General features: G+C 50.1%; 1 protein-coding gene across 3 annotated transcripts in view; it reads left to right on the top strand.

Annotated features, from left to right (window-relative positions):
- NTRK3 (neurotrophic receptor tyrosine kinase 3) overlaps nucleotides 1-24,634 on the top strand; it is a 210,731-nt gene that overhangs the window by 106,082 nt on the left and 80,015 nt on the right. For all 3 annotated transcript variants that reach the window (XM_088539262.1, XM_088539201.1, XM_088539327.1), the window contains exon 12: nucleotides 12,760-12,948. In XM_088539262.1, coding sequence (XP_088395388.1) covers nucleotides 12,760-12,948 — 189 coding nt within the window. The remainder of the gene's footprint in view (nucleotides 1-12,759; nucleotides 12,949-24,634) is intronic.

Here is a 24,634-nt window from a genome sequence, read left to right as displayed (position 1 = left end):
TGGGGGCTGTTCCTGGGTGGGCTTTGGGCAAGGGGCGCTTGGCTCGAAGCTCTACAGACTGGTAGCAGAGCTGCTAGCCTGGCGCAAGCCTTCTCTTGTTGTAACTTCAGCCCTTTCTCCTTGCCGTGCTGTGCGTGAGGATGCTGTTTACTCGCTCTTTTCTGCTCCTGCCGACGGTGTGGATGGGAGAGTCGTGTTCGGATCTGCCTTCGCAGCCAGGATGCTGGGTCGTGTCTCTTGCCATGAGCTACAAAGTCCTCAGGCGAGAGATGCATTTTGGGGGAATGGGGTGTGGGGCAAGGAAGCAGCACTCAGTGCTTTGCTTGGCCGTTGCAGATGCTGTTCTTGGCGTCCCCGTGATTAGTCATGAAGGGAAATGCTGAACACCCTGTTGTTCTGCCCTCCTGGCTCGCAGACTAACAAGAGGCCTTCGGGATGCTGATGAAATAGCTTGGGGGCAGGATGTGGAATATGTGAACGGGGATAGGGATTTGGCTGGAGATCCCTCTTGTCCTCACACAAATGAAAAACATTGGCAACTGAGTTTGCACGAGCTACCCGTGGGCCTCAGATCAGCAGGAGTCTCTGAAGAGCCTGCCCTAATGCCCTCTGTGGTTGGGCCATTGCTGGGGTCAGCTGCACATAGGGTGACTTTTGCTTCCTTTAAAGGGTCATCTTGGTTGAGTTGCTCCTCTTCTCTCTTATCTCCTGGCATTTTGAAGATGTTTGCTTATATTCTGTAGCCTTTGGGGCTGGCATGTTCAGATGTCCCTGGTCTCACGTGGAATTTCATACAACTTCTCCCTGCTGCCCAGTGCAGCTTATCCATCTGACCAGCTCCTACCCTGGAGTTGTCTCCCAAGCACCTTCATCTGTATGGTTTCTTCACTGGTATCTTCTAGACAGAGGCCTCCTTTTGGTCTTTTTCTTGCACTACTGGCACATTTTTAAGGTATTTCACATCTCCCTTCCAAGCTCATCCCTCCCTTTCTCTGGTAGGTATGATTGGTCAGGTGCAAATATCTAACCTGTGTAGCAGCATCTCCTCCTGCCAGTGCTGCAGTGAGGTGGTAGAGGATGGAAGTGGCAGTGGGATTGCCAGGAACTCCCATGTGGGAGCTGGGACCTGGGATGCTAGATGGGCTCCTCTCCTTGCCCTGCCCTCCGTGCTTGCTTGGGTCCCAGCTGCTTTTGGTTCTAGCTTGCATTCAGCGGATGCTGCATTTCTTCAAACCAGGTTTGCAGTCTTGCTGCATAAACAATATTTTCTGGAAAGCCCTTCCTGTGCAGAGCAGTTTGGCCTCGGGCTGCCCGGGTGGCAGGATGGTCCTGGCCGGGGAAGCGGGCGGGCGCTGCGAGGTGCGACCCGAACTCGCTGCCGGGGTCGTGCTGAGCTGCCCCGTGGGGCTGCCGCAGACCCCGCCGCGCTGGCCGGGCCGTGCTCAGCGCGAGGGCTGTTCCCCGCTGACCCGCAGCGAGCCGCGAGGAGAGCGGCGCGCCGGGCTATTTAGAAAGTGAAATTTCCCCGGGCCGTGGAGGAATTAATCATTTTATATGCTGGACTCTTGCCTTCTGACTGATCTATCTGAATTACAGATTAACTGGCAGCGTGGGGACGGAGGAAGCCATTTCAATGAATAGCTCTCTAATTTATTAAAGGAGCTGCTTAGGCTGGTGGATCAGCGCTGCAGCAAGTTCTTGGAGTGGGAAGTTCTCTTCTTTTCCTCCCCATCTCCCAGCCTTTCTCTCCTGCTGTGTTTTATCTCCCTGTCGATGGGGCCCCTCTCCAAAATCGATGAGGGGACCAGCAACTCCCAGGCTGGAGATTCTCTCTGCAATAAGCTGCCAGCTCCTAGACACCTGTACTTTCTAAGCCTTTCTCCAGGGGCCACTTCTGTTATTTGTAAGTAAAACCATCATCTTTCTGTCCAAGGAACATAAATTTTGGGGGTAAGCTATGACATCCTAGAAAACACCAGCATATTGATGCTGCTGTTGATATTAGTCAAGCCAAATAGCATCGCTCTCGTATCAATCAATTCAGTGTCGAGACTGTCAAGGGCTTCCCTACTCTCCCGCTCCCATAGTCCACAGCAGCCTCTGGGAAACCTGTGAAACCTCATTTATTTTGTGAGGGTGTTTTTTTTTTCTGCAAATGCAGAAAAATCTGCAAATTGGAAATCTGCAAATGCAGATCCGTGTGTTTTGGGCAAACCTGACATTCCTGATCGCACTCTTGCTCACGGTGGCCACAAGGCTGCAGGCGCCCGGCTCTGCTCTCCCACCCAAAACTTGGGAGTGGGAGAGCAGAGGGATTTGTTTGTTTGCGGATAGTTCTGTCGCCGAGTTTATATTCCGGAAGAGTCTTGTAAATACAAGGGCAGGTTCAGGATATAAACAGTTACACAACTTGAACACATTTTGTTTCTGTAAGAAGTACTCTATTTATCTTGGGAAGGGGTAAATCTGAGAGTGCGATATCACTGCCTGAAGTCGTCTTGAGGAGGTCTTCAGAGGAAGGAAAAAAATGATGGGCTTTCCAAAAGAGGCAGAAGTTCTTCATTGACCTCACACATGAACAAAACAAACCCAACTGTGGTTGGCTGGGTTTAATTGTCTTTTTTGGCCATCTAAGGATTTATCGCTTAATCTGAAAGTAAACATCATGAGTCTGATGTTTTTAAAACTTTTGCCTACAGCTTTGCACCCCGAGTGCCAGTGACTTGAGTGCTGGCAGGGACTACGCGCTGCCAGGGAAGCCTCCCCTGTAAGCAGATCCAGCCCGTTGCTGCTTGGGGCCTCGGTGGCTGCTCGATGTTTTCATAAAAATTCCCTTTAACATTAAAAGGTCAAGTGCTGATCAAAAATAACAATCACAAACTATTTTTGTTTGAAAAATTATGAGCACTATTAATTACTGCGTGAGAACCAGATGGTGGAGCTGACCAGTTTAGGTTTGTGGTCCAAGCAGACGTTTTTTTTACCGTGAAAAAGAAAACACCAAAAAAAAACAAGAGGAAAAACCTAAAGCAAAGAAAGATAAAACACGTGGTGAGCCATGGCCTTCTGAGTCTGAACGTTCCCTCGCTTTGAAACCTCGCTGTACTGCAGAGCAAGGCATCTATTTGTTTTTTTAATATGTGATTTTTTTTTTATCTTGACAGAATGTTAAACCAAAATAGGGAGGCCTGAGAATTAATGTCCTGTAATGACAGCAAAATCCCTCTTGTGTCTCCAGGGTCTTATGACTGTTGGTGAGGGGATGCAGAGAGCCCTGGGTTCCGAGGGTCTCCAGTTACCACGGGAGCAAGGAAGTCTCTCCGGAGGCTCCGGCGGGAACCTGTGCAGGGATTCACAGCCAGAATCGATCCGGAGCCTTTGCCTTTCCTGTCAGGGCTGCCTCTCTCCTTACCCACCATCCCTATCGCTCTGATGGCCCATCAGGAATATGGGACTTGGCCCAGTTTTACATCCATCCAATAACATTATGAAATTGGTAGTGACACTTCCATTGGCGCTAGTTCCAGTAAGAGGTGGGAGCCGGAGGACAAGCGCTTTCCTTTCGTGGCAGTTCGGCTTTCCAAGTAGATCAGGTGGCCAAGGTGGGTGTCAGCGTGGGAAGGGAGGTGACAGGAGGGCGGCTCGCGTGGGGACACGGGGACAGACAGCAGCGAAGGGACCTGATGAGAAACATGCAACGACTGTGCTCCTTGTCAGCTTGCAAGGTTAGGAACCGCATCCCCCCAGCCGGAACCCAAGCAGCGGCCACGGTGTTGATGGAGACGACGATGAGCTGCCTAGGGGTATTCTTTGCCCAGATAAATTGTAGGAGGAGACCAAGAGGTAGCTTCGAGCACCTTTGCTTTGCTCTCTGTACTGCAGCTTTTTGGTCAAGCCGTGTTTGTTCCCATCCGAGGTGGGGAGAGCATCACCGGCGCCCCAAGCTCAGCTGAGCGGCGTTGAGAGCCGCTCGCCAGGCGGCCCTTGCTGCAGCCTCACGCTCCTCGCGCCTGCTCGTGAGCGCAAGGGCCCAGCTAAAACGTTTGTCAGGTTGTCACAGTCTCCCTCCATGGTGGCTGGGGGCCAGGAAAGAGGATAAAAGCCTCGGGCTAGCGATAAATCGAAGCACGGAGAGGAATTGTGTGCGCTCAGCGCGGAGCAGGCAGTGCCCTCCTGAGCTGGGGCACTCATCTGGCCCGGGGGGCTGTGCTGGTGCCAGAGGGGAGCCGGGAGGGGACCTGCCTGCAGCGACAGGGGCACAGGGACGTGTTTCTGAGGGAGAGGGGAAAAGCACCTGCTCATCCTCACGCAGGTCCCATGGTGGTGGGAGCGCTCCCGCAACGCAAGCGTGCTCACGTGTGTATACAAATATATTAACCACAGCCAGCAGCCATCTGCTTAGGAAGGGCTGCAAGCAGGTGTTTTTAGGTCTTTTTAGGATGCGGTCCCATGCCCCAGAGTACCAAGTGCATGGTGGTACCAGCTCTGATGCAGGTGAGGGAGATCCCTCTGCATTTCCCTTACGGAGTTGCGTTTGGGATGGGAATACCTCGAGGCCGTGTGGCGGAGCAGGTGCCGAGACCCTCCTGGAGACCAGCGTGTGGCTGCAGGAAGCACCGCAGTATATAAAGCGCTTCTTCCAAACAGAAGAGATTAGAGAGCTGATATGATGTTATTCCGATTGATTTTGCTGTTGTATTTATACCTGAAGGTAAAGAGCAGACGTAGTGGAAATCAATCGGCCTGCGCGCCCGGCCCGCTCCCTCTGCAGTGCCGTCTCAATGAAATGCTTATATCATTTTTACGGTGTGTCTGTGATAGGGATGAGTGAGCCAAGAGATTAATAGGCGCTGCCGAGGCCTTTAGCCAGTCCCTGCCCGTCTGCGGCGTCGTAAAGCCCGCACCGCGCTGGAGTTCAAGGTGCCCTCGAGGTGAGAGCTCGGTGACTTTGCCTTAAAAAATCAAAGGCAAATTTCTAGTCCCGAGAAATGATGAGAAGAAATGATAGCTGGGCTGTAGGTGGAGGGTTTGGGGCAGGCAGGACCGTGCCCAGCTCTGGAGTCAGGGGCTGGAGTTGGTGCCGTGGGGATGCTGGAGAGCTGGGCACGGAGGTGGTGAAACACAGTGAGCTTCCAGTGCCAGGGTAAAGCCTGGGGATATTATTAGTACATGTTGTTATTCTGGACAGAGCAGTGGAACTGCAGCCTCGCGTGGGGCAGGGTGGGGGGCTTTGGTTCACGTGCGCAAGGGAGAGGGCAGCACCTTTTCTGTGCTGTCCGACGGCCTCACACGTAGCTCAGTACAGCCCTGTCTCTTCTGGTACCTTAGGGTGCTTGGCTGGCTAAAGTAGGACCCTGAAGGCTTGTTTTGATGTCTTATTGCATGCCTGGCGTCAGCTGCACTGTAGCAACCCATCCTCATTCTGCTCCACCAGCCCTTTTTGAGCCTTGATCTTGGGCCTCAGCCCTGGGAAGAATCCAAAGGGTCTTTGGCCACGCACGGATGCTGAGTCTCTTGCTTCTCTGCTCTCTCCGGAGCCCTGGGAACAGCAGCTTGGCTACTGCAGCTCCCAGCATCTGCTCCACGCCCGCACACTGAGCCCAAGGTGCAGAAATCGCAGCCACTGAAGGGGCCTCTTCTTGTGTCATTAATGTGGGTCAGCTTCTTGCTGCCAAAAGTGCATTTGTCTTCCTGTTTACGGCTCCAGAAGCTGCTGTGGCTGGCGTGGATTCTGTCATGCCAAGACACAGTCTCGAGAGGTTTCTATCTAGTGATTGACACACAAGACCCGTGGCAGCCCGCAGGGCGCGTGCCGGCCTGGCGGCCCCAGAGTCAGCCGTGACCTGCGAACAGGGGAGGCCGGGCCGGGGAGGCGATGGCAGGTGACTGGGGCGGTGGCAGAGCAGGTCGCTGTGCTCGCTGGCGCGGGTGGCACCGGGGAAATGCCGTCCTCCCTCCGCCTCAATCCAGTGCGATGCCCTTGGCTTCCTCTGCTGCTGCCAGAGCCGCCGACTCGCTGCATCGCTGCACGTCAGAGGCGAAAGCACCTTGGCATCAGCGGGCGAAGCCACTTCCAGGGACCCTTTTCCTATTTAGTGGATTTGCGCTTAGTCAACACCTGAAGTGCAAGGAGATGCTTGGAATAAAGGATCCGAAGTATTCCCAGGGTTACCCCGGCGTGTGCTCACTGTTCCTTTCCTAGTTACGCACTTTTGGTCTGTGGTGCGGCTGTGCTGGGAGCTTAGAGCACAGATGTAATTCCTGCTCCATAATTCCCTTCTTCCCAAGGGTGGCTGGAGTTGCTATCACACATGGCTCTGGCTTGTCACCTCCCTCCCTTTTTAATTATCAGATTGTCTCGTCATTTTTACCGCAAGCATTTTTTCGTGCTTGTTCTCCTGGATTTATGCATTTGTGCCGTCATATGCATTGACTTTATGCTTTATATGATTTGATCTTAATGTTTCCATTCCCGAGTGTGAGTGCTTATAGGATTCATGTCTAAGATCCATAAATAAACCTGAGAGGGGGGAAAGAAAGGACAAGGGTGAAATGGGAGAGATTTGGGGATCCTCCACCTGCTGATGGGGCTGGAGCTGTTTGCACCAGACTATTTTCTGCAGGAGCAGCTGTTCTTTCTCCCCAGGAGTGTCTGAAAACATCAGAGAGAAGAACATGTCAATATGTAAGGGGGGAGTGGGCATTGGTGAAGGGTTTGCACCTCGGTGAGCTCTGCAGTGAGCTGGGCCGTGCCTGCGGCCGGGCTGGAGCAGCGGCAGCGAAGACACTCGTCCGCTTTCGGTGGGTATCTCGTGATCTCTGCAGCTTGTGGATGGAAACTGGGGTGGGATTTGGGCAGGAGGAGAGGGCGTTCGGCTGCAGTCCCTAGGGAGCTGCTGAGACCGGTGTCTGCTCGTTGAGAACGAGGCAGGGCCTGAACGTGGCGCGTGTGAGAGGCTTCGGCCTTGGCTGAGGCGGCGGGCGCAGAGGACCGCGGCAGGGCTGGCTTTGCGGGCTCTCAGCTGGCAGCGGCTCTGTGCGAGCGGGACGCGCGGTGCCTCTCGAGCGCTGCCGCCGCTCGGCGCAGGCGACGCCGCGTGACGAAGGAGCCGGCGGCCGCAGCCGGCAGCCCCGGAGCCGGCCGGGCCGCGCTGGAGCCCTCGGCAGGCTGGCTCCAAACTGCTCCCTCGCAGGCACCGCGCGCCCGCCTGGCCCCCTGCCCGCAGCTGCCAATAAAAATTAAGAAATTGATTTCCTTTTTTTTTTTGCCTGACAGGACAAGACTCTTTTTATGAGACAGTAAATGCAATCTCGCTGCGAGCATGGATAGATTTTTAATTGTATTTGTTGTGCTTTCACTTATTCTGTTTTATGAGTTTTAGTTCCTTTCCTTGCTGATGCAGAGATCAGCCCTGGGGGATTGTTTGATTTTGGTTCCAGCAAAAGGTTAGCTTATTTTTTTATAACGCTTCCTGTTTGTTTGTTTTGTTTTACTGATAAGCTGAGGGTTGGGACTAGATTTCTGTCTGTGGTTATAAATGAATGGGTATGTGTGTTCCTCTAGCTCTGAATTGCAAAGCAAGGCTGAGAGATCCTGTTTTGGAACCATCCACTTGCCAGCCAGTGATATGGCCCTGTGAAGAACAGCATTTAAGATTAGGAGCGTGGAAATATGGAAGTGCCAACAGAGGTTTGAAGTCAGATGGGGAGAGGGTTTTATAATATATTGGAGTTTAATGAGGTCTGCTTCAGCACTTGCTATACAATGCATGGTGACCCAGTTTACTGGGAGAGCTTTTTTTTCCCTAGTTACAGGTCATATACAGTTCCTAATTAAGTAGGTTAATTATATGGCTTCTTTATATTTCACAGTCAAATGTGGGTGCACAATTATCTCTTGCAGCGATCGTTTCTGATCAAAAATGATGTCCGGAACAGGAGTGCCTGTGGGCAGAGGCAGCAGGAACTGCCCTGCAGCCTGGGCACTCGCTCCCGCTCTGTCTGCTTAAGCACTTGGGTGTTTTTGCTGCGTGTGACTTGGTGCACGGTGCAGTTGTCCTGTCAGAAACGGCATGAAGAGGGTATGGCCTCGTCCTGGGCATCGTGTTGTCCTGCTCGCGTGGCCAGCCACGGGCTGCACCGCGCCGGGGACGAGCGCTTTCCGTTCAGCCCCAGAAAGCCAAAGCTGACAACGCGTCTTGACATCCATTTCCTACGGACAAGCAGGCATCCTGGTGACGCCGTGGTGACCTACCCAGCGTCTGTCTGCAGTGTCCACCGTTTTGGCATTGCCCAGGCAGGCTGCGAGTGGAAGGCAAGTGCCTGGAATTTCTTCAGAAGCATTGAAAAGGGAAAAACTACTCCTTGTTGAGGGCTATTTGTTTGCAGATGAAAAATACTACTGCTTGGGGACTCTTATAACCAAAATGTCCTTGAAATAAGTTTCTTTAACCTCTCCCCATCCTGCTCTAGCAGCACTGGGGCCTCTGGAGCATCCCTAGGTTATCTGTTCCAGTGCTTAACCATCCGTGCTGCTAGGTATTAGGGAAAACACTCAAACCTTAATCTCCCTCAGTGCAATTTAAACCTATTATTTCTTGTTTTATCCCCAGTGGACATGGTGAACAGCTATTATATTTCTCTTCAGAGTAACCTTTTACATAGTTGAAGACTGCTATCACGTGTCCTTTCAGTCTTTTCTTCAATACAAAGCACAATTTTTACATTTTTTCTCCACCTTCGGTCATTTTTGCTGTTTTGGCAAGGTTACTGTCAGATAGAAAGCTGGAGTTTCTGTTGTTCTTCACCTGTGTGCCTTGGAGCATTTATTATGTTATGGATGTGTATGAAGTGACCATTATCTTATCTTCCCAAATCTGTGGTTATTTATAAAGTACCCTAATATTCCTGAGCCGGTGTTTTACCAGAAAGTACAGCTCTTAGCCTTGGTAAATAATTTACCACTATGATATGATCATGCAAACAGGGACTCCCCAAGCTATTTATTACTATTTGCTTTATTTTTCTTAAGTAACAAATGTCCATATAACACTGTGGATGCAGCAGCGCTTTATGGACATGGACTAAAATGTATATGCTCTTTGGGGGAACTTCAGCGTAAAGGAGGAGAGGAAAAAACGTGCCAAGCCAAACGTGAGCTTAGCCACAGGGAAGAGCGATGAATAGGGAATGACTGGAGAATTTCTAAAAAGCAGAGCTTTCAGGGCAGCCTGGAAGACTGCTCAGCAGCTGTACCAAGGGGGTAACATGTGGAAGAAGGACCAGAGCATCACTGGGATACATATGGAAGGAGGATAGCCTGGATGGGAGGCCGCAAGGGAAGAGGTGAGGCTGGGAGCAGTGGATGCAGGTGGGAGGTGTGGGAGAGGAGAGCGGTGTTTGGAGCTGTTCCCTGCAGCAGCTCTCAGAAGCAGCGTTCTCAGGCCGCCTCGCTGCTCTCTGGGCGCCGAAGCGGCGGTCACTGCAGCTGACCCTCCGGCCAGGCCCACGCGAGGCTGCGTCGCTGCCGTCCCCTCTGCGCAGCACCCGGCACAGCGGGGCCTCCCAGGCCTCCTGCCTGGAGCCACGGGACGGCCCCGGGGGCTCCCACCTCCTCCCACCCTCAGGCTGCTCCTCCTCACCCCAAACTCCTCCATCCGCTGCTCCGGCTCCTGCTGCCCCGTGTCCATGAGCCGAGGCACAGCCCGGGCTGTTCTGATGCTCAGAACGTACACGGACTCTTTGAAATATTAACAAATAAGCTCTCTTTATAGTTAATGCTCAGTGTGTTTGTCCATAGTGGAGGTTGATTTATCCTCAGAAACATCTGCTGCATCACTGTTTAGATTTTAAATTTCAGAGGGACTTCAAAATAATTTATTTTCTTTATAAAGTTTATAGAGTGGTATATCAGGAGTTAGCCCAGACCGCCCCAGATTATTATCGTGCATTTTTGTGGTACAAAACTGGAATAATTCCTATGTCCCTCTGCCCATTCATTTGTCAAGTAGAAGATAAACCTAAATCATAAAATCTGCACTCTTTTATTTTTTATTTTTTTAATTCATTTATTTTCCCTTTAACCTTACCTGGAAAACCTACTGCTGAAGCCAGCTAGAATTCTTCCAAATAAAGCCATTCATCAGCATTATATGTCATAACGTCAACCTCTTTACCTACTTAGCAGCAAAAAATATATGATATTGCCAAGAAAGATTAAAAGGGTTGAAGTGTGGGTAGCTGCTTTATTTCCAGGAGCTGCTGATGACAGTACCTATTTTGAGAGTCAGAGCAATAGTCAAAGCTATAAAAGTGATCAGTGACTGTTTGATATCAAAGGTGTTTTGCGAGTTTGTCTCAGGATTGTGCAGCAAGTGCAGGGGTAGCCTCGGTGCAGCAGGGTGGCTGGAGCCTCTGCGGGGCTGGACCTCCGCTCTGACCACCCAGAAGAGCTCACGGAGGTTGTTGGTTTACTTTGTGCAAGGCACTGGAATGTGCTCAAAGGCACGAAACTCTTCCCAGGTTGCTGCAATGACAGAACCTACTGGTTTACTATGGTGTCCTGACAGTTCTTGGATTTTCCCATTTTTTGCGGAAATGAGAAGAGGTTAAGACAGTTGTGGAGCAACAGATTTGGTCCTGAGACTCTTGAGGGATGGTTAAGTTTATACATGTCCAGGCTTAGCAGCCTGGCACGTCTCCCCCGGGTGACCACAAAAGCAAAGCTCTCCCCTGGTGCTGCCCTTGCAGGCGCTGTCCTCTCTGCCCCTCGTCCAACGTGGAATTCCTGCCCTCAGAGCAGAGGGCAGCGCTGATGGCCTTGGTCCCGTTGGCCACCCCCTGCTCCTCCTTTGCAGCAGTATCTGGCTGCGCAGGGAAAGCAATAAGCTCTCAAGAGCCTCTCTTACGGCTCCCCGGCAGGGGAGGTCGTTACGGTCTCTCCTGGTGTGAATTATCCCAGTCTCTGTCCAGCTGATATTTTTATGACATGTTTTGTGACCTGCACCGCGGAGGGGAGAGGTCACCCTTTCCCACGCAGCCAGGCTGTGCATCAGAGCAGGATGGGGCAGGGACGCAGGCCCCCTGCAATCCCCGAGCTGTCTGTTTTACATGCAGAGAGTTGACAAGGAAGAACAGAAGTCATTCAAACCAAAACTGCGTGTTTACTTCTTGTGTTTGGAGAAATGCAGCGTACGTAGTCCCAACAGAGGCATCTTGCAGCAAGAGCTGAATTTTGCCTTTGCGTCTCAAAAGCTGCAAGTCAGGTGGGCCCTGGGAGTAACTTTAAAAAAGAAGCCCAGAACCTGCCAGAAAGAATTCATAATAAAGGCAGAAACTTTTTCTTTTTTTTTCTTTTTTTTTTTTTTTTTTTTTCCAATTCCTGTGACTAAAACACCTGCCATGGCTGCCAGGACTCTGCTAATTACACAATAACTTTATTATATCCCACTTGGAAGAACAAACAATGCTTGAAGTCTCAAAAATGAATAGCCTTTAGACAAGATTAATGCAGGCAGAATGACTGCGTGGAGCCTCTCGGAGGCTCCGGACAATGAAATGACTTGAAGACTCCCCTCTTTGTTGCTAGCGCTACATAATAAAGTAATTGTGCAATTAGAAAGAGATTACTGATGGGAGAGGCATTTTCTTTGCAGCCCAGGTAAAGGACAGACCGCTCTGAATAAGCTTGAATCTCAGTGCACATCTCTGCTCATCTTTACTTGGGTCTGCTGGTAGCTCCAGGCAGCTTCTAGAAGGGAGAAAGGGACTGGCTCTGATTTCTTCCCGTCTGAACTCACTATGTTTGATCCAGAGGTTCTCCAGGAATGTTGCAGTGTGATCCTGCCCTGCGTGCATGGGTTAAGAGGTTTCACCTGGTGATGGAGGAGTTAGTACGGAGCTGCTGGGACCTCTGGGGTATGTGAGAATAGATGGAAACGGGCAATTGTCTTCATCTCTGATGTCCCCTGAGGTTTTCAGCCTTGGCAGCTGATAGCAAAGGCTTAAGTTAGAAGTTCTAAAAATAAAGCAAAGCATAATGCTAAAATTGGGCTATAGCTGAATATCATAAAATATCTCTGTTAATTGGGAGGCAAAGCTGTCTTCTCAGGTGCTCTTGCTCTTTTCTTCTCAGCTTTGTTTTGTCTGCAGGAACGAGTTGCTCATGTTCAGGCAGGGTCAGAGCGGCGTCGCTCTCAGTGCGGTCGCTCAGAGCGGGCTGTGTTTTGGGGCCCTGCTCTGCAGGAGGAGGCCAGGCTGTGTATGTGGTCCCAGAGGGGCCACGTTTGGCCGAGCTGGTGGGGATGTGGATGATGCTCTTGGTGGGAACAGGATGCTCTTTTCGGGGAGGTGGCTGCAGGGAGTCAGCGGCCACCTCGTTTCAGAGCAGCAGTTGTTGGTTCCTCCTGCAGGAGGACGGTGTGGAAGGAGATCTGTGACCTCTCCAGCACAGCAGAGCGGTGGGAGATCCCCCCTCCTTCCATCTCAGGGGCTGACAAGTTTGTCTCGAGGCTTCCTTGCCTGCCTGTTGGTCTCTGAGCTTTCTGGGGCCGGGAGGAGAGGATGGAGATGCTGCCGTTCGCAGTGGTGGTGGGAGGTAGCGTGAGCTGACTGGGATCAGTTCCAGCATTTCTCATCTCTTGCAGAGAATGGTGATAATCTGCCTGGTTCTTGCAGCAGTCAGTCCCACGCGGGCAGCAGGGCCGAGGGGCCTCCTCCCGGCCTGGCCGTGTGTGATGGATGTTTGTGTGATGCTTGCAGGTCCTGTGGCAGTGATCAGCGGCGAGGAGGATTCTGCCAGTCCCCTGCACCACATCAACCACGGCATCACGACGCCCTCATCCCTGGACGCTGGCCCGGACACGGTGGTGATCGGCATGACCCGTATTCCTGTCATCGAGAACCCCCAGTACTTCCGACAAGGTCACAACTGCCACAAGCCAGACACGTGTAAGTGCCCGGTCCAGCCGGATGCCCCTGCGAGGGCCAGGAGGAGGGGCAGGGACATGGGGGAGAGGCGGGCAGGAAGATAAGGTTGAGGAGAATGGGTCTTGGTATGGTCCAGAAACCAAAGTGAATCTCAGGTTTCAGAAATCACAACATACATGCAGGTGCTGCTGAAGGAGCCTTTCCACCCTCACGTTCACCTCCTTTCACCCTCCCTGTACCACCCACCAGTCACCTTCCCCCCTTCCTGAAAACGCCATTCAAGACAGGGCTCTGCTCTGAGCACCAGTGAGAGCACGAGCAGGAGCCTGTGTGGAAGCGCGGGGTGTTTGAGTGACCTGCTGCTTGTGGGGGAAAGGACTTGCCTCCCCTTCCTCCTCCAGCAGTTTCCCAGCCGTGTAGCAGCAGGACTTTCTACTTGGCTTCCTTGTGGTGCAAAGACAAGCTCAGGACACGTGTTCATGGATGGGCCAGGTGCATGGAGATAAAGAACAGAAGGTTTAGTTGCTGGATGTCTTATATTCATGGGCCTCTATAAAGCTTGCAGTTTCCCTGCATAAATCTGGGTTGTGAAGTCAGGTATTAGAATAGCAGGTGATGATAACCTGGCCCTCTCCCTTTAGCTCTCCTAAATTCTGAGCATAAAAGAAAACCTCTGGGTGAAAGGATGCATCCTTGCAAGTCGCTCAGTGCTTTTCATGACTGCCCTGCAGCCTGACCCTCCCCAGGGTGGGCTCCCACAGTCAGTAGCCGAGTTCTCCCTCGCCTCCTGCCAAACCTCAGGAGCAAACAGAGCAATGCAGGAGGAACAGGTAACGTTCCTCCTGTTCATCTTTCTGGTGTTTCTTGGTCCAGGCAGAGCCGGATCCCATAAAAGGGCTGTGAAGCAAGCCGTGGTGCTGGCCCTGTGGGGTAGCGCGCCGAGGGCGCCTCTGGCTCTGCGCTGCGCTCGTGCTGACTCATGAGGGGAAGGAAACGTAACCCGGTATCTGCACCAGAAGTGCTGGTAGGAGGCCAGGCTCTAACCTGCAGGAATCCGCTCAGCACTAAGCGTCAGGCAGCAAGTGGCTTCTCTCTGGCTGCGGCTCTCCCAGCAGAGCAAGGGGAGCTGCAGCCCCGCTGTGGCATCGCCGGGACGGCCTCCCCGGCGCTGTGGGCACAGCCAGGAGCCCGGCCGTGCCCCGGGCGCTCGACACGGTGCCTCTGTCAGCCACAGCCACGGGGGCATCCAGTTAACGCGCCTGGCATTCCCAGGGATTTTTATTTTAATGTCGTTATTTTAGTCTGTTTGCAGAGAGGGGGAGGAGGAGTGGATTAGGCAGGAGAGGATGAAGCTGAAAGTAGCGTGGGTTTGGATTTTGCTGTTATTTATGTTTCACATTTCTTGTAGCGCCTCATCCCAAAGTGATTTACAAACTCTGATGGTTTTTTTTTTTTTCCTCTCCTTTTTTTTCCCACCTTCCAAACTCCCTCAAATCTCTTTAATCCTTGTGCCGACCATCTTGATACATTACTGCTATTGCAGCTACGCAGTAGTAGTGGTTCACACTCAGAGGATTAAGCTCTGCTCTGGGCACTTGCCCTGTGGGGCTCATCAGATTTAGTAGGGTTGCAGGGAAAGCAACTCGCAGCAGGATTTGGCCTCAAAGTTTCAGGGGGCTATTTGATTAGGATTTGAAAAGTTCAATGCACAGCAGAAGCAATTGGCAGTGGTATCTGGAGCCGTTTCTCCTGTAGAACATACCACAGGGGGGAAATATAACGCTACCACCAAGTATGGACGCTTTGAAAGGCATGGAAAACTGCTTACTTCTGTGCTAACCTTCCCAGGCCCTATCTTGGAGCTCCAGGTTTCCCAGGGCTGTGAAGCAGGTTTGTTGAAACAAAATCCAGTGCAAAGATGCTACATTTGGGTGCTAAAACGGGGAAAAATCCAACTGGATATTGTCAGGTCAAAAACCCTTTCAATTTTTGGAATTATTTACTGTTCACGTGGCGCGAAATAGGCTCTGAGACCTCGGGCAGCGTTGGATTTAGTATGTTTATGTATTCTAGTTCCAAGCCTTGTAAGACTTGATTTGGATACAACTTCTTTGACTGATCTGCTGGCTTTCCTTAAGGCTGGAAAGTTTCATAATTCACCTTTTAAAATAGCCGTGCATTGGGAGCCTTCACCATTAAAGGCTTTGTTTGATCTGATGTGCTGTGCCCGACTTGACCTTGGCCTGGGAATCGCAGCGGAGGGTGCGTGCTGCTGCCGCACGCTCCCTCCCGGAGGGGCTGCCTGCCCTCGTGCTGAGCTGGAGCCCGAACTTCTCCGTTCGTTGCCACGCAGAGAGGGAGCTGCGTTAGGCTGAGCACTGTGAAACGCGGCTGAGCCGGTGCCACTGCGAGCAGACACGTCGCTTCCCGCAGCCCTCGCTGGAGTAAGGCACTCAGGAGCACCCCTTGAGATGTTGCCAGAACATCTTCAGCAGGTGGTTTCCCTCCTTCCAGCTCAAGGCTCTTCCCCTTCCTTCCTTCCTTCCTTCCTCTGCCTCACCCTACTCCTGGCCGTTGTCTGCGCAGAGGATGTGCCGATACCCATTACCGAGCTGCAATGAGGAGAGCGAACTCTATATGCTTAATGCAGTATTAATAGTACATTGATGTGATATAGATTTCTGTCACTCTCTATACTAGCAAACATCGCTTATCACGCAGGGATGACGGATGCTTATTCCCAGCCACTTAGCTCTGCATAATGGAGCTGCAGCTGAAACGCAGAGGACGCTGCCCGCGCGCCGAGCTGCCGCCCCGCTCGCTCCCGCCGCCCCGCGCTGGTCGGTGGGCTCCCCCGAGCCGGCCCAGGAGTTAATGCGTCCGCAGGGAGGCAGAGGTGCGTTTCTCATGGGGGATGCGCTTTCCTCCCCTCAACTGGATGAAGGGTGCAGCAGCCTGCTCACACCTTCAGCTTTCTGGGTTCCATGCAGCTCAAGTGTGTTTCTTACCCATGCTCTGCAACAGCCGGAGTTAGAGGAGGAGGAGGAACTTAGAGACCTTATTCCATTCCTACCTGAGGGCTTCCTGAAGAGGCATGGAATACAGCCCACCACCCTGTTTTGTCTCAACCCTTTGGGGAGACGCTCTCCTGTCTTTGGGGAGTCTCATGCAGCATCTCCAGGGCACTCTGGGCAGCGACAGAGTTGACAACAAATCCTCGTTTCAGCCACCTTCAGCCCCATCTGGAAGGTTAGGCAAAGAGCTGAGCTGACAACAGCACCGTCTAAAGGCTCAGTTTCAAAAGAATGAACTGAAATGCATTTTTTCCCCCCCAGCTTTCTGGTATGCACCAAGTGGCATATCTACTTGGCAGATGTCAACAGGCGAAACAACAAGTTGTGGTGAGTTGCATCTCCTGTATTTGGAAATAAACAGTCAAGAGGAGAGAAACAGGACTACCTGGTTGTGGAGCTAGCGCACTGTGGGCAAAATATCTGATGAGGAGGTAGAGTGAGGGGAGCAGATGGCTCCATCCTATGGTCAGGGTGGACCTAATGCAGAACCTGAGCCATTCAACCCTCATCTGTGTCCAGTAACTGACCGTCACCGTGAGCAGGCCGGAGATGGCAGATTGTTAAAGAAAACAAACAAACAAAAAAAAGTCAATGAAAAAACAGGGAGCATCATACTGAAATAATTTCATGAGGTGACTTTTAAGCTGTTGGATCAACAATATTTTGCAGATGAGCTTCTTGATAGTAGCAGCAACTTTTTATCTTAGCTCCGTCTCCCTATGTTTAGGATTTGACATTACAAAATGGGTAAATATGAATACCTGGAGATTTTGATGGTGGCTGTCTTTGATAATGTTTCAGCTGAAACATTTTGGAGCCTTGTCTTACTTTTAATTGTGCTAATTAATAATCCTCATAACGCATCAGTTGCAGATTAGAAGTTCTTAGATCTGATCTCTCAAGCTTACACAAATGCCACAACACAATCCTGAAGTTCCTCTGCTCACTGGCATTTCTGTTTTGACAAAATAAGTCTCCTCGAGAAAGTTAGGAAAACAAAACAAAACTCAATGGCAAAAAAGGAGGCTGGCGTGTGGACCCGCTGCAACTCCTCATCTGTCTCCTGGGGGTGGATGCTAAATTCCCATTAAAACTTCAGGGAGACTTTCTGGGCAAGTGGTTTCATTTTGGTGGAGGTTATTGCTGGCTGTGGTGAGGACGCAGATGGTTCTGGCTTTATTTTCTTGCAGGACTGGTGCAGTCTCGGGACCGTGATGCATTCTGCACACGGGTGGAGCAGCCGTCCTTCCGTAGAGCCCTAATGAGGGCTTTTTTTCAACCTCATTTATTACAGGCTGCCCTGACATAATTACATATTCGAAGTTAGTAATTACACGTATTCATGCTAATTAAGTAATTAGATATAATTACACTAACTGTAAATACATGGTAATCGGCTAAAAAGAAGTACTTCAGAAAAAAAAAACAAGGCAAATCACACAATAAAAGCGCCATCAGGGCTCTTTCACTCAGTGCTGTGTCTTTATCTTGCATTTTCAATGCAGTTTAAAAAGGAACATTGCGGTCATTTCAAAAATCATATTTTTTAAACAGATGGATTTCCTTACCTCTGCTTCTAGTAGAACCTGAAAACAAAATGAGTAAGATGTTTTATAACCCCAGTTTGTCTTGCCCCCATTAATTCTTTTTGTTCACTTAATATGTTGTATTCATCCTGGGTATGGGAAGCTAAAAAGTCTGTATCGTTTCTACTTTTGGCCAGTTCACATCCTCATTTTCACCAAAACACCAAATTTGAGCCATAAATATTTGTAATTTCATTTTGTTAAAAAGCAAAACCCAAACTGTTGGTATTAAGGAAAGGAAACCCTTATTTATTATTGTTTCTAGAGATGAGAGGGTTTGTCAAGTTTTGTTTTCATGAAATGTAAGGGTGGAAGCAAGTTCGAACTGACAGCAGGTCTCAGTCCTTCCTGCAGGTCCCTCCTAGTTCTCCAGCTTCTCCAAACTTCATTTTTTCTCCTCCCTCTAACAAAAGCTGCTTCTTCGGTAGGACCTAAGTCCCATGGGCCCTCTTGGACCACTGCTCTCCTGCACTGGGGCTCCTCATTGTCTTATAGTCTCATCCTTCAAAGTCAAGCTGTATGGGATAGTTATGGGGGGCTCGATGGGGACCTCTGGGTAACCATGTAACTTTTCAATATGTTTTGCTATCCAGTTCTGCATCTCATTTGGCCTTATAATGCCTGGGTTTCTGCCCTGGGTCTTGGGAAAACTCAGACCTGGCTGTTCAGCAGGTGGAAGGCAGTGGTGGTCACTGCCACGGTGGTCTTGCCTCCATAATTCTGTTCCCTCTGGTTTGGTCTACGCTCTAATAGAAACGACTCCAAGTGTTGACGTGAGCTTCCTGCAAATGGATTTGGATGTTGAAGAAACCCTGCAGGCAATGGTTGTCTATTCCCAGAGCTGATGTTGCAGGTATCTGAAGAAAAGTGCAAGCAGCAAAAAGCTACTACTTTATCACCATCCAAAGCAGAACTGAACTTCCCCCGACCCCAGCATCTCCTTCTCATCCCACTTCCCCAGGCTGTAATACCTGACCAGCAGGAAAGATTGCTTGGCCAAAGGGATTTGATCCAGCTTGCTCAACTCTTATCAGCTCTCTACTGGTTTTCCTTTCACTGCTGCACAATTTACCTGTTTTATGTTCTACATGGCTTCATCCAGCTCAGAAAGAGCAAGTGGAAGAAATTACCTACCGGAATATTTTGCCAGCTTGCAGAAGTCAAGTCTATATTTGCAGAAATAGAGTGCCCATCCCATCAATGGCACGTACAGCTGTAACTTCATGCTCAGTGAGTTAATCTTCAGACCTTCCTGCCATGAGTTTCCTACAGAAACCAGAGTGTCGTCCTGGAATGGCTGACAAATCTGCTGTGTGTATCTTGCCCTCCAACAAGCCTTGCAGGTGCTTTCTATGTGATTGTACCGAGGCTAAGCCAAGCAGCTAGGAGGGTGAAAACTGCTGCTCTGGTTTCCCCTGCTTGGTCTCTGCTCAGCTGGGAAGGAGCTGCTGTAGCCAACAGTGCGGTGCCTGGTGGGACCATCTCATCTCGCTCCGAGTGTGACGTACAGGCTGGCTTTATTTGCATACAAGCCAATTACCTCCTGCAGCTGTTTGGGTTTTAGATGCTGTCTCTGTTACGGTAATATGTGTTTACTGAAGATGTTTGTAGCAGCAGTTGAGATCAAAGGCAGTTTAAGCAGAATACAGCCCCAGTATGAGGAACTGAAGCTGACAGCATAGCTGCAGTTGGGTGATGGCACTTTGGAGAGAGATGCTCCTGATGATGGGAATCTATTAAAAGAAGAAACCCTTAAATGAAGCAAAATGCTGTTCTGTGCTGCTGACGTTGACCTGCCGCTGGAGAGGCTGCGCTGGTGGAGGTAACGCTCCTGTATACAGACATCAAACAGTGGGCAAGGAAGTGTCTTTCCCCTGAACATCTGTCTGCATCTCCCGGTGCCTGAGAGCATCTCCTCAGGACCCTGTAATCCTGCTGTCTGTGGGGGGTGATGACTAGAGTTAACTTGCCTGGGGTGGTTTCAGAAAAAGGAGCCAGTGATGTGTGGCTGTCGAGTGGTTAACAGGGCAATTGAGGAGATGCCCTGAGCTGATTTCCTACTGGATTTGGAGTGGCTCTAGCACAGCAGGCTGCTCTCGCTGCCTAGCAGCCTTGTCCCCACATCGAATGGATGGATTACTGCCATGCAGCTCCAGCAACAGGCCTCCTCCCCAGCCTGGGATACAGTGTGTACCGTGTTGGTGAGGATGCTCCTGCCGCTCCGTGCGGCGTTCAGCTCCCCAGCCGAGCGCTCCCCGCACCCTCACCTGGTGCAGTGCTCCCACTGTGCAGCTCTTCCAGCACCCATGGGTCCCCGTGCCCACCCCGTCATCCCTGCGTGCATAGGCACACGTGTCCCCTGCTCTCTCCCGATGTGATATGAAATCTTTGCTGGATTACCTCAGAGTTCCTCTTCATTTCCACACTGCAGTGGTACCTATGTGCCAAATACCTCTGTGTCATGAAGGGTGCTACCCGTGTGAGTGCTGACTTCTTGCCCAAAGCTGTTGAAAATGGTTATATCTCTGTTTCTCTAGCAGGTTTTAAGGCCTGGTGGTACAGGGTTTTTTTTCCAGCAGTGGCCTGGCCTGAGTCAAGATGTACTGTAGCAGGATGAGAGGAAAAGAGTGGGGCAAATGAGGGCTAAGGGAGGTGCTCCTTATCTAAATTAGTGCCTGTATCCCCAGGTATTTGTGTTTCTATCTACTCACTCACATTTGTGTGCTCTTGACCCCACGTTGGTATTAAATCCATGCCGGGGGAAGCGGCTCCGTCTGCAGCCGCTGCTCCTCATGCCTGGAGCTTCCTCGCGGCAAGGACAGGAGCGCTGACATGGTGTGTGTGACCTGAGGATGCTGCTAGCGCAGGCAGCCCTGGTGCCAGTGATAATGAAGGTTTCGGAATAATCTCCTAATGGCTCATTGATTGCATGAATTAGGCTGTGGGTTGCTGTAGAAATAGCCTGTGTGTGCGTACGTGCGTATGGCTAGAGTTGCAGTACTGATTTATTTTGGCCACCAGTTAAATATTTATCTTGTTTTTAACAAGTTTACTGCGGCTTTTAGTGGTTAGGTGCTGGAAAAGTAGCTTAAGGCTGGTGCATTTTTATATTCCTGGGCCAACAGGGTTATGTCCATGGTTTGCTGTGGTACCCAGCCCCAGGGTACCTCTACAAGGTGGTGGGCACCTTGCATTATGTGCAAGGAGATCGTGCTGTGACTTTAATCAAACTGGGCTGGTTTTCAGTGTTAAAATCTTAACTCTCAGACACACATGAACGATTCATTGTGAGCAGACAGGAACTGGTTAGAAAACACATCCTGTTTTGCTCTGGTAGTTGTCCAGTTAAGTTATGATTCCTAATTAAAAATACATGCTATTGCTTAGGAGTCAGGAGTGGGTTTGCATGGTGGCAAGCACAGCAGGAGCATTATGAGTAGCACTGCTCTCTGGGACAAGTTATGGTGTCGGATCTGAAAGTGATGATATATATAAATAGAGGTTAAAAAACAAAGACTTTTGAGTGCTGCTTTTGGGTAAGAGAACCCCAAATATCCTATGCAGTCCTGAAAGCTGAGGGAAGACCCAAGTAAAAAGATTTTCTGCCTAAAGAGGTTCTTGAGTCAAAGGAGACCCTTGTGTCCAGCCTGTCCCGGTGGCCAGCCCTGGGGAGAAGCCCCGTGAAGGCAGCCCCACTGCTCCTGTCTCTGGTCTGCACAGGGGCAGGCAGCGCAGAGCTCTTGTCCCTCATGAATAATATACAGCAAAAACACCAAAATAGTCATTTTTAGCTGCAGAATGTTTCCAGCCCGCCTCGCAGTGCCTGTGGCTCTATGGCTGCGGCCGGTCCCGGCTGGGACAGGGAGCGGATCCGCTGCGGACGGGGCCGGTGGCCCGGACGGAGGCGATGCAGCCAGTGGAGGCGGCCGCGGTGCGAGCGGCTGCTCCCGCGGCTGCTGCACGAGCGTTTGCTGATGCGCTCCTGAACTGCTGACCCAAAGCAGCTGTCTTATACCGTGGTGAAGTGTAAAGCACCTGCCTTGTTGAACTGAAGGTGATTTACTGAGGTGAACAGACTGGGCTGACTCTGTAAAGCCATTTTCATGTGTAACCGATAAAGATTTGTATGTGAGTGTCCCAATGTGAAAAGTACATTGAATTCACGGCATGTAAGGATGGCTCTGGATGCCTGGGCTTGTCTCCTGCTAAGGCAGGGTTATTGCATAATCCATTTTCAGACTCCTACATGCTCGTTCCTAAGCTGACTCTGTAACTTACCTGATGCTGAACCCCGTTGGAATCTGCTTTTGGGGCCTTCTCATCCTGAATGCATCAGTTTCTGAGACAGGAGCACAAGAATTTCTTTGTGTACCACATCAGCGCTCAGTCAGCCCGGCCTCCTTCATCAAAGGGTGGTCGATACAGGATGCCATACTCCAACTAGCCATAACTTCCAGCCTCGTGCAGGCTGAGCTTGTCTTCATCTTTCTTAATTCCAAGTTCTTATTTATTGCTGGTCTTGTGGCAAGACTTATGGTTCCCTGAAATAGTCATGGACCTGCAGATATGTCACATTTCTTTGAGCCCTACTGTCTTATTTTTGGACTACTAACTTGAATTGGAGCAAAATGTTCTAAAGGTTAATATATCTAATATTTTTATACATATACATTTGATCTATTTCAAAAGTACTGTTTTTTCATGTTCGAGTACCTTCTCCTGTCTTCAAACTATTAACAGGTTCTACATTATCCTTCCCTGTCCCGTGTACCTCGCAGCCTTTTTTTTCCCCTTTTGCCAGGGTAAAGGAATTGATTTATTCATTTTCCCTAAAAGCATCTCTTAAATTCAAGATGAACATTCTCTCTGGCTCCCATCAGTGTGACTAAGAGAAAAGGCAGCTAAGTCTCCTAAGTGTATATGGCAAATTTGCAATTAGAAGAAAACACTGGAACAAAATGACTTCAGCCCTTGTCTCCCTTCCCCCAGCCCTTCTCAGCCCCCCACCTCCCTCTTGCAGGATTAAGCTAATCCTCAAATGAGCAAGATATTTGGGAAAGCAAAGAAGCAAAGTAAAACCAAGGGAGGGGAAAGAAAAATCCTTCACACTCAACACTAATAAGGAAATTACTGGCGTCCTACATTATGAATTGGATGAATTTTTAATGGTTAGAAATGCAGTTGATTTATAATGCATCCATCCTGGACTGCAGGGCCTGTCGCCAGCTAATAAATAAATGACAGGCCCCTTGTATTAAAAGTATCAGTCATTTTACATCTCTGCACTGTAATTGATGTGGAGCGTTGAGCAAAGGGATATGGGGGCCACTAGGTGTATACCAAAAGTAAAGGACCTGGGCCTCAAATTACACCTGAGATCTTCATATCTTAGCATCAGAAGATGCATCAAACTCATTCCTCGAGGCTTATCCTGGGCAGGCAGTTGTTTCTGCTCCTATCCCACTGCTCACAAATAGAAAACCAAGAATATAAAGATCTTGGAAAAGGGTTCATGACTTCCAAAAGGCAATTTTAAGCACAGCTCGGCACACTATTTGGTGTGCTTTATGCACTAGAAAAGGTTAGTTACCCCTTGAAAGCATTAGGAGCTTGCAGTGAGGTGTCTCCACCTGAGCTGACTGCCCAAGGCTGCCTCCCTGCACAGTGGAAGGGAACGGGGTGCGTTGGGTCTGCCTGGGCTTGGAGATCTTGTCCAGGGTGAGGGAGGTTGCACCATCTGTCCTCTCGATGCTCCTGGCTACCGACGCAGCCGGGGAGAGACTAGTTCAGATTCAGGGATCAGCAGGAAATCGCACGAATCCCGCTAAAAATGTTCGCAGTGAGGGATGTGTTAAAAATAAATGCTAGGCAAATCCCAGAAATGGGCTGGATTGGGACTACCCCGTTCTTGTAGCCAGACCCCAGCAGGGCACGAAAGTCGGAGGAATCTTACTGCAAGCTCAGGAGGCAACAGAGTCTTTGAAGGATGGGCTGTAATGTTTCCCTCTCCTTAACAGAGAGAAGTAAGCATGGTCACTGTTTCTGGAAAGAGGAGTTTCCCCTTGGAGCCTAGTGAGGATCTGCCAAGCATCTTCATCTCCATTTTACGGATGAGGAGAGGCAGCCGGAAAGGCATCAATTTGTTCAAGGTCACAACAGGTTGCTGCCAGCTGGCAGCCTGGCCCGCGTTCAGCTGCTGGACCAGGCTGCCTGTTTACAAGTTGCCTCCTGAAGTTCTTTTTGCAGCCAGTCCTTTGCCAAGTGGAGTCAGGAGTTTAGATGGAGAAACAGGTTCTTGGGGCTACCAGCTGTATATTGTGATCCTGCTGTAGGCAAAACAGCTCTTCTGAGATTTTCTCTCTCCTTTCCAGATATGTTAGATCAAATTCTGCCTGTCTTCTCAGATACATGCATTGTGGTGGGCCATACTGCAATTGAATATATTTCTTTTTTGCTCTGACATCTAATTCAGAAGAGACTTCTCCTGCAAAGAGAGTTCTGCGACCTCATTCCACCTAGGCCTTGGCTTGGTGGGCTTGAAGGAAGAATGGTTGCTTTTTGCCTTGGCTTTAGCTCTTCATTGAAGAAACTGAATGGGAAACCTTGATATAAGCCTTGCTGCCTTAGGAAAACACTGCTTTCCAAGATACAGGCTTTCCTCTTGACCTGGAGGAAGGGAGCACTTAGTACCTTATTTATTATATTTCCCCATAGTAGCATAAATACTATATCCATAATAGATATGGATCTTATGAATAATATAGAGATTTGAACTAAGTAATTGTAATGCTTTTTAATATGAAAGATCTTCAGCATCAAGTAGTATTAATGATCTGTCTTGATATGCTCTCTACTGAGGGCAATTGCAAATCCTGGTTCCGTGAGAATTTGAGGAACTGGGGCAGATGCCCTCATGTGCTCTTCATCCACTGTGTTCTCTTTGGGACACTACAGGAAGAGCATCCGGTATGCCCATTTTTTTCAGCTTTCCCTGGACCCTCCAAAGATGGGAAGATTGAGCAAGTTTGGGGAAAACAAATACCTTTT

Source organism: Tinamus guttatus, unplaced genomic scaffold (genome assembly GCF_059628265.1).
Source record: "Tinamus guttatus ecotype Peru unplaced genomic scaffold, ASM5962826v1 Tinamus_guttatus_pri_ptg000004l, whole genome shotgun sequence".
Taxonomy (NCBI): domain Eukaryota; kingdom Metazoa; phylum Chordata; class Aves; order Tinamiformes; family Tinamidae; genus Tinamus; species Tinamus guttatus.
Note: the sequence above shows the minus strand (reverse complement) of the source record. Positions and strands in the feature narration are given on the sequence as shown.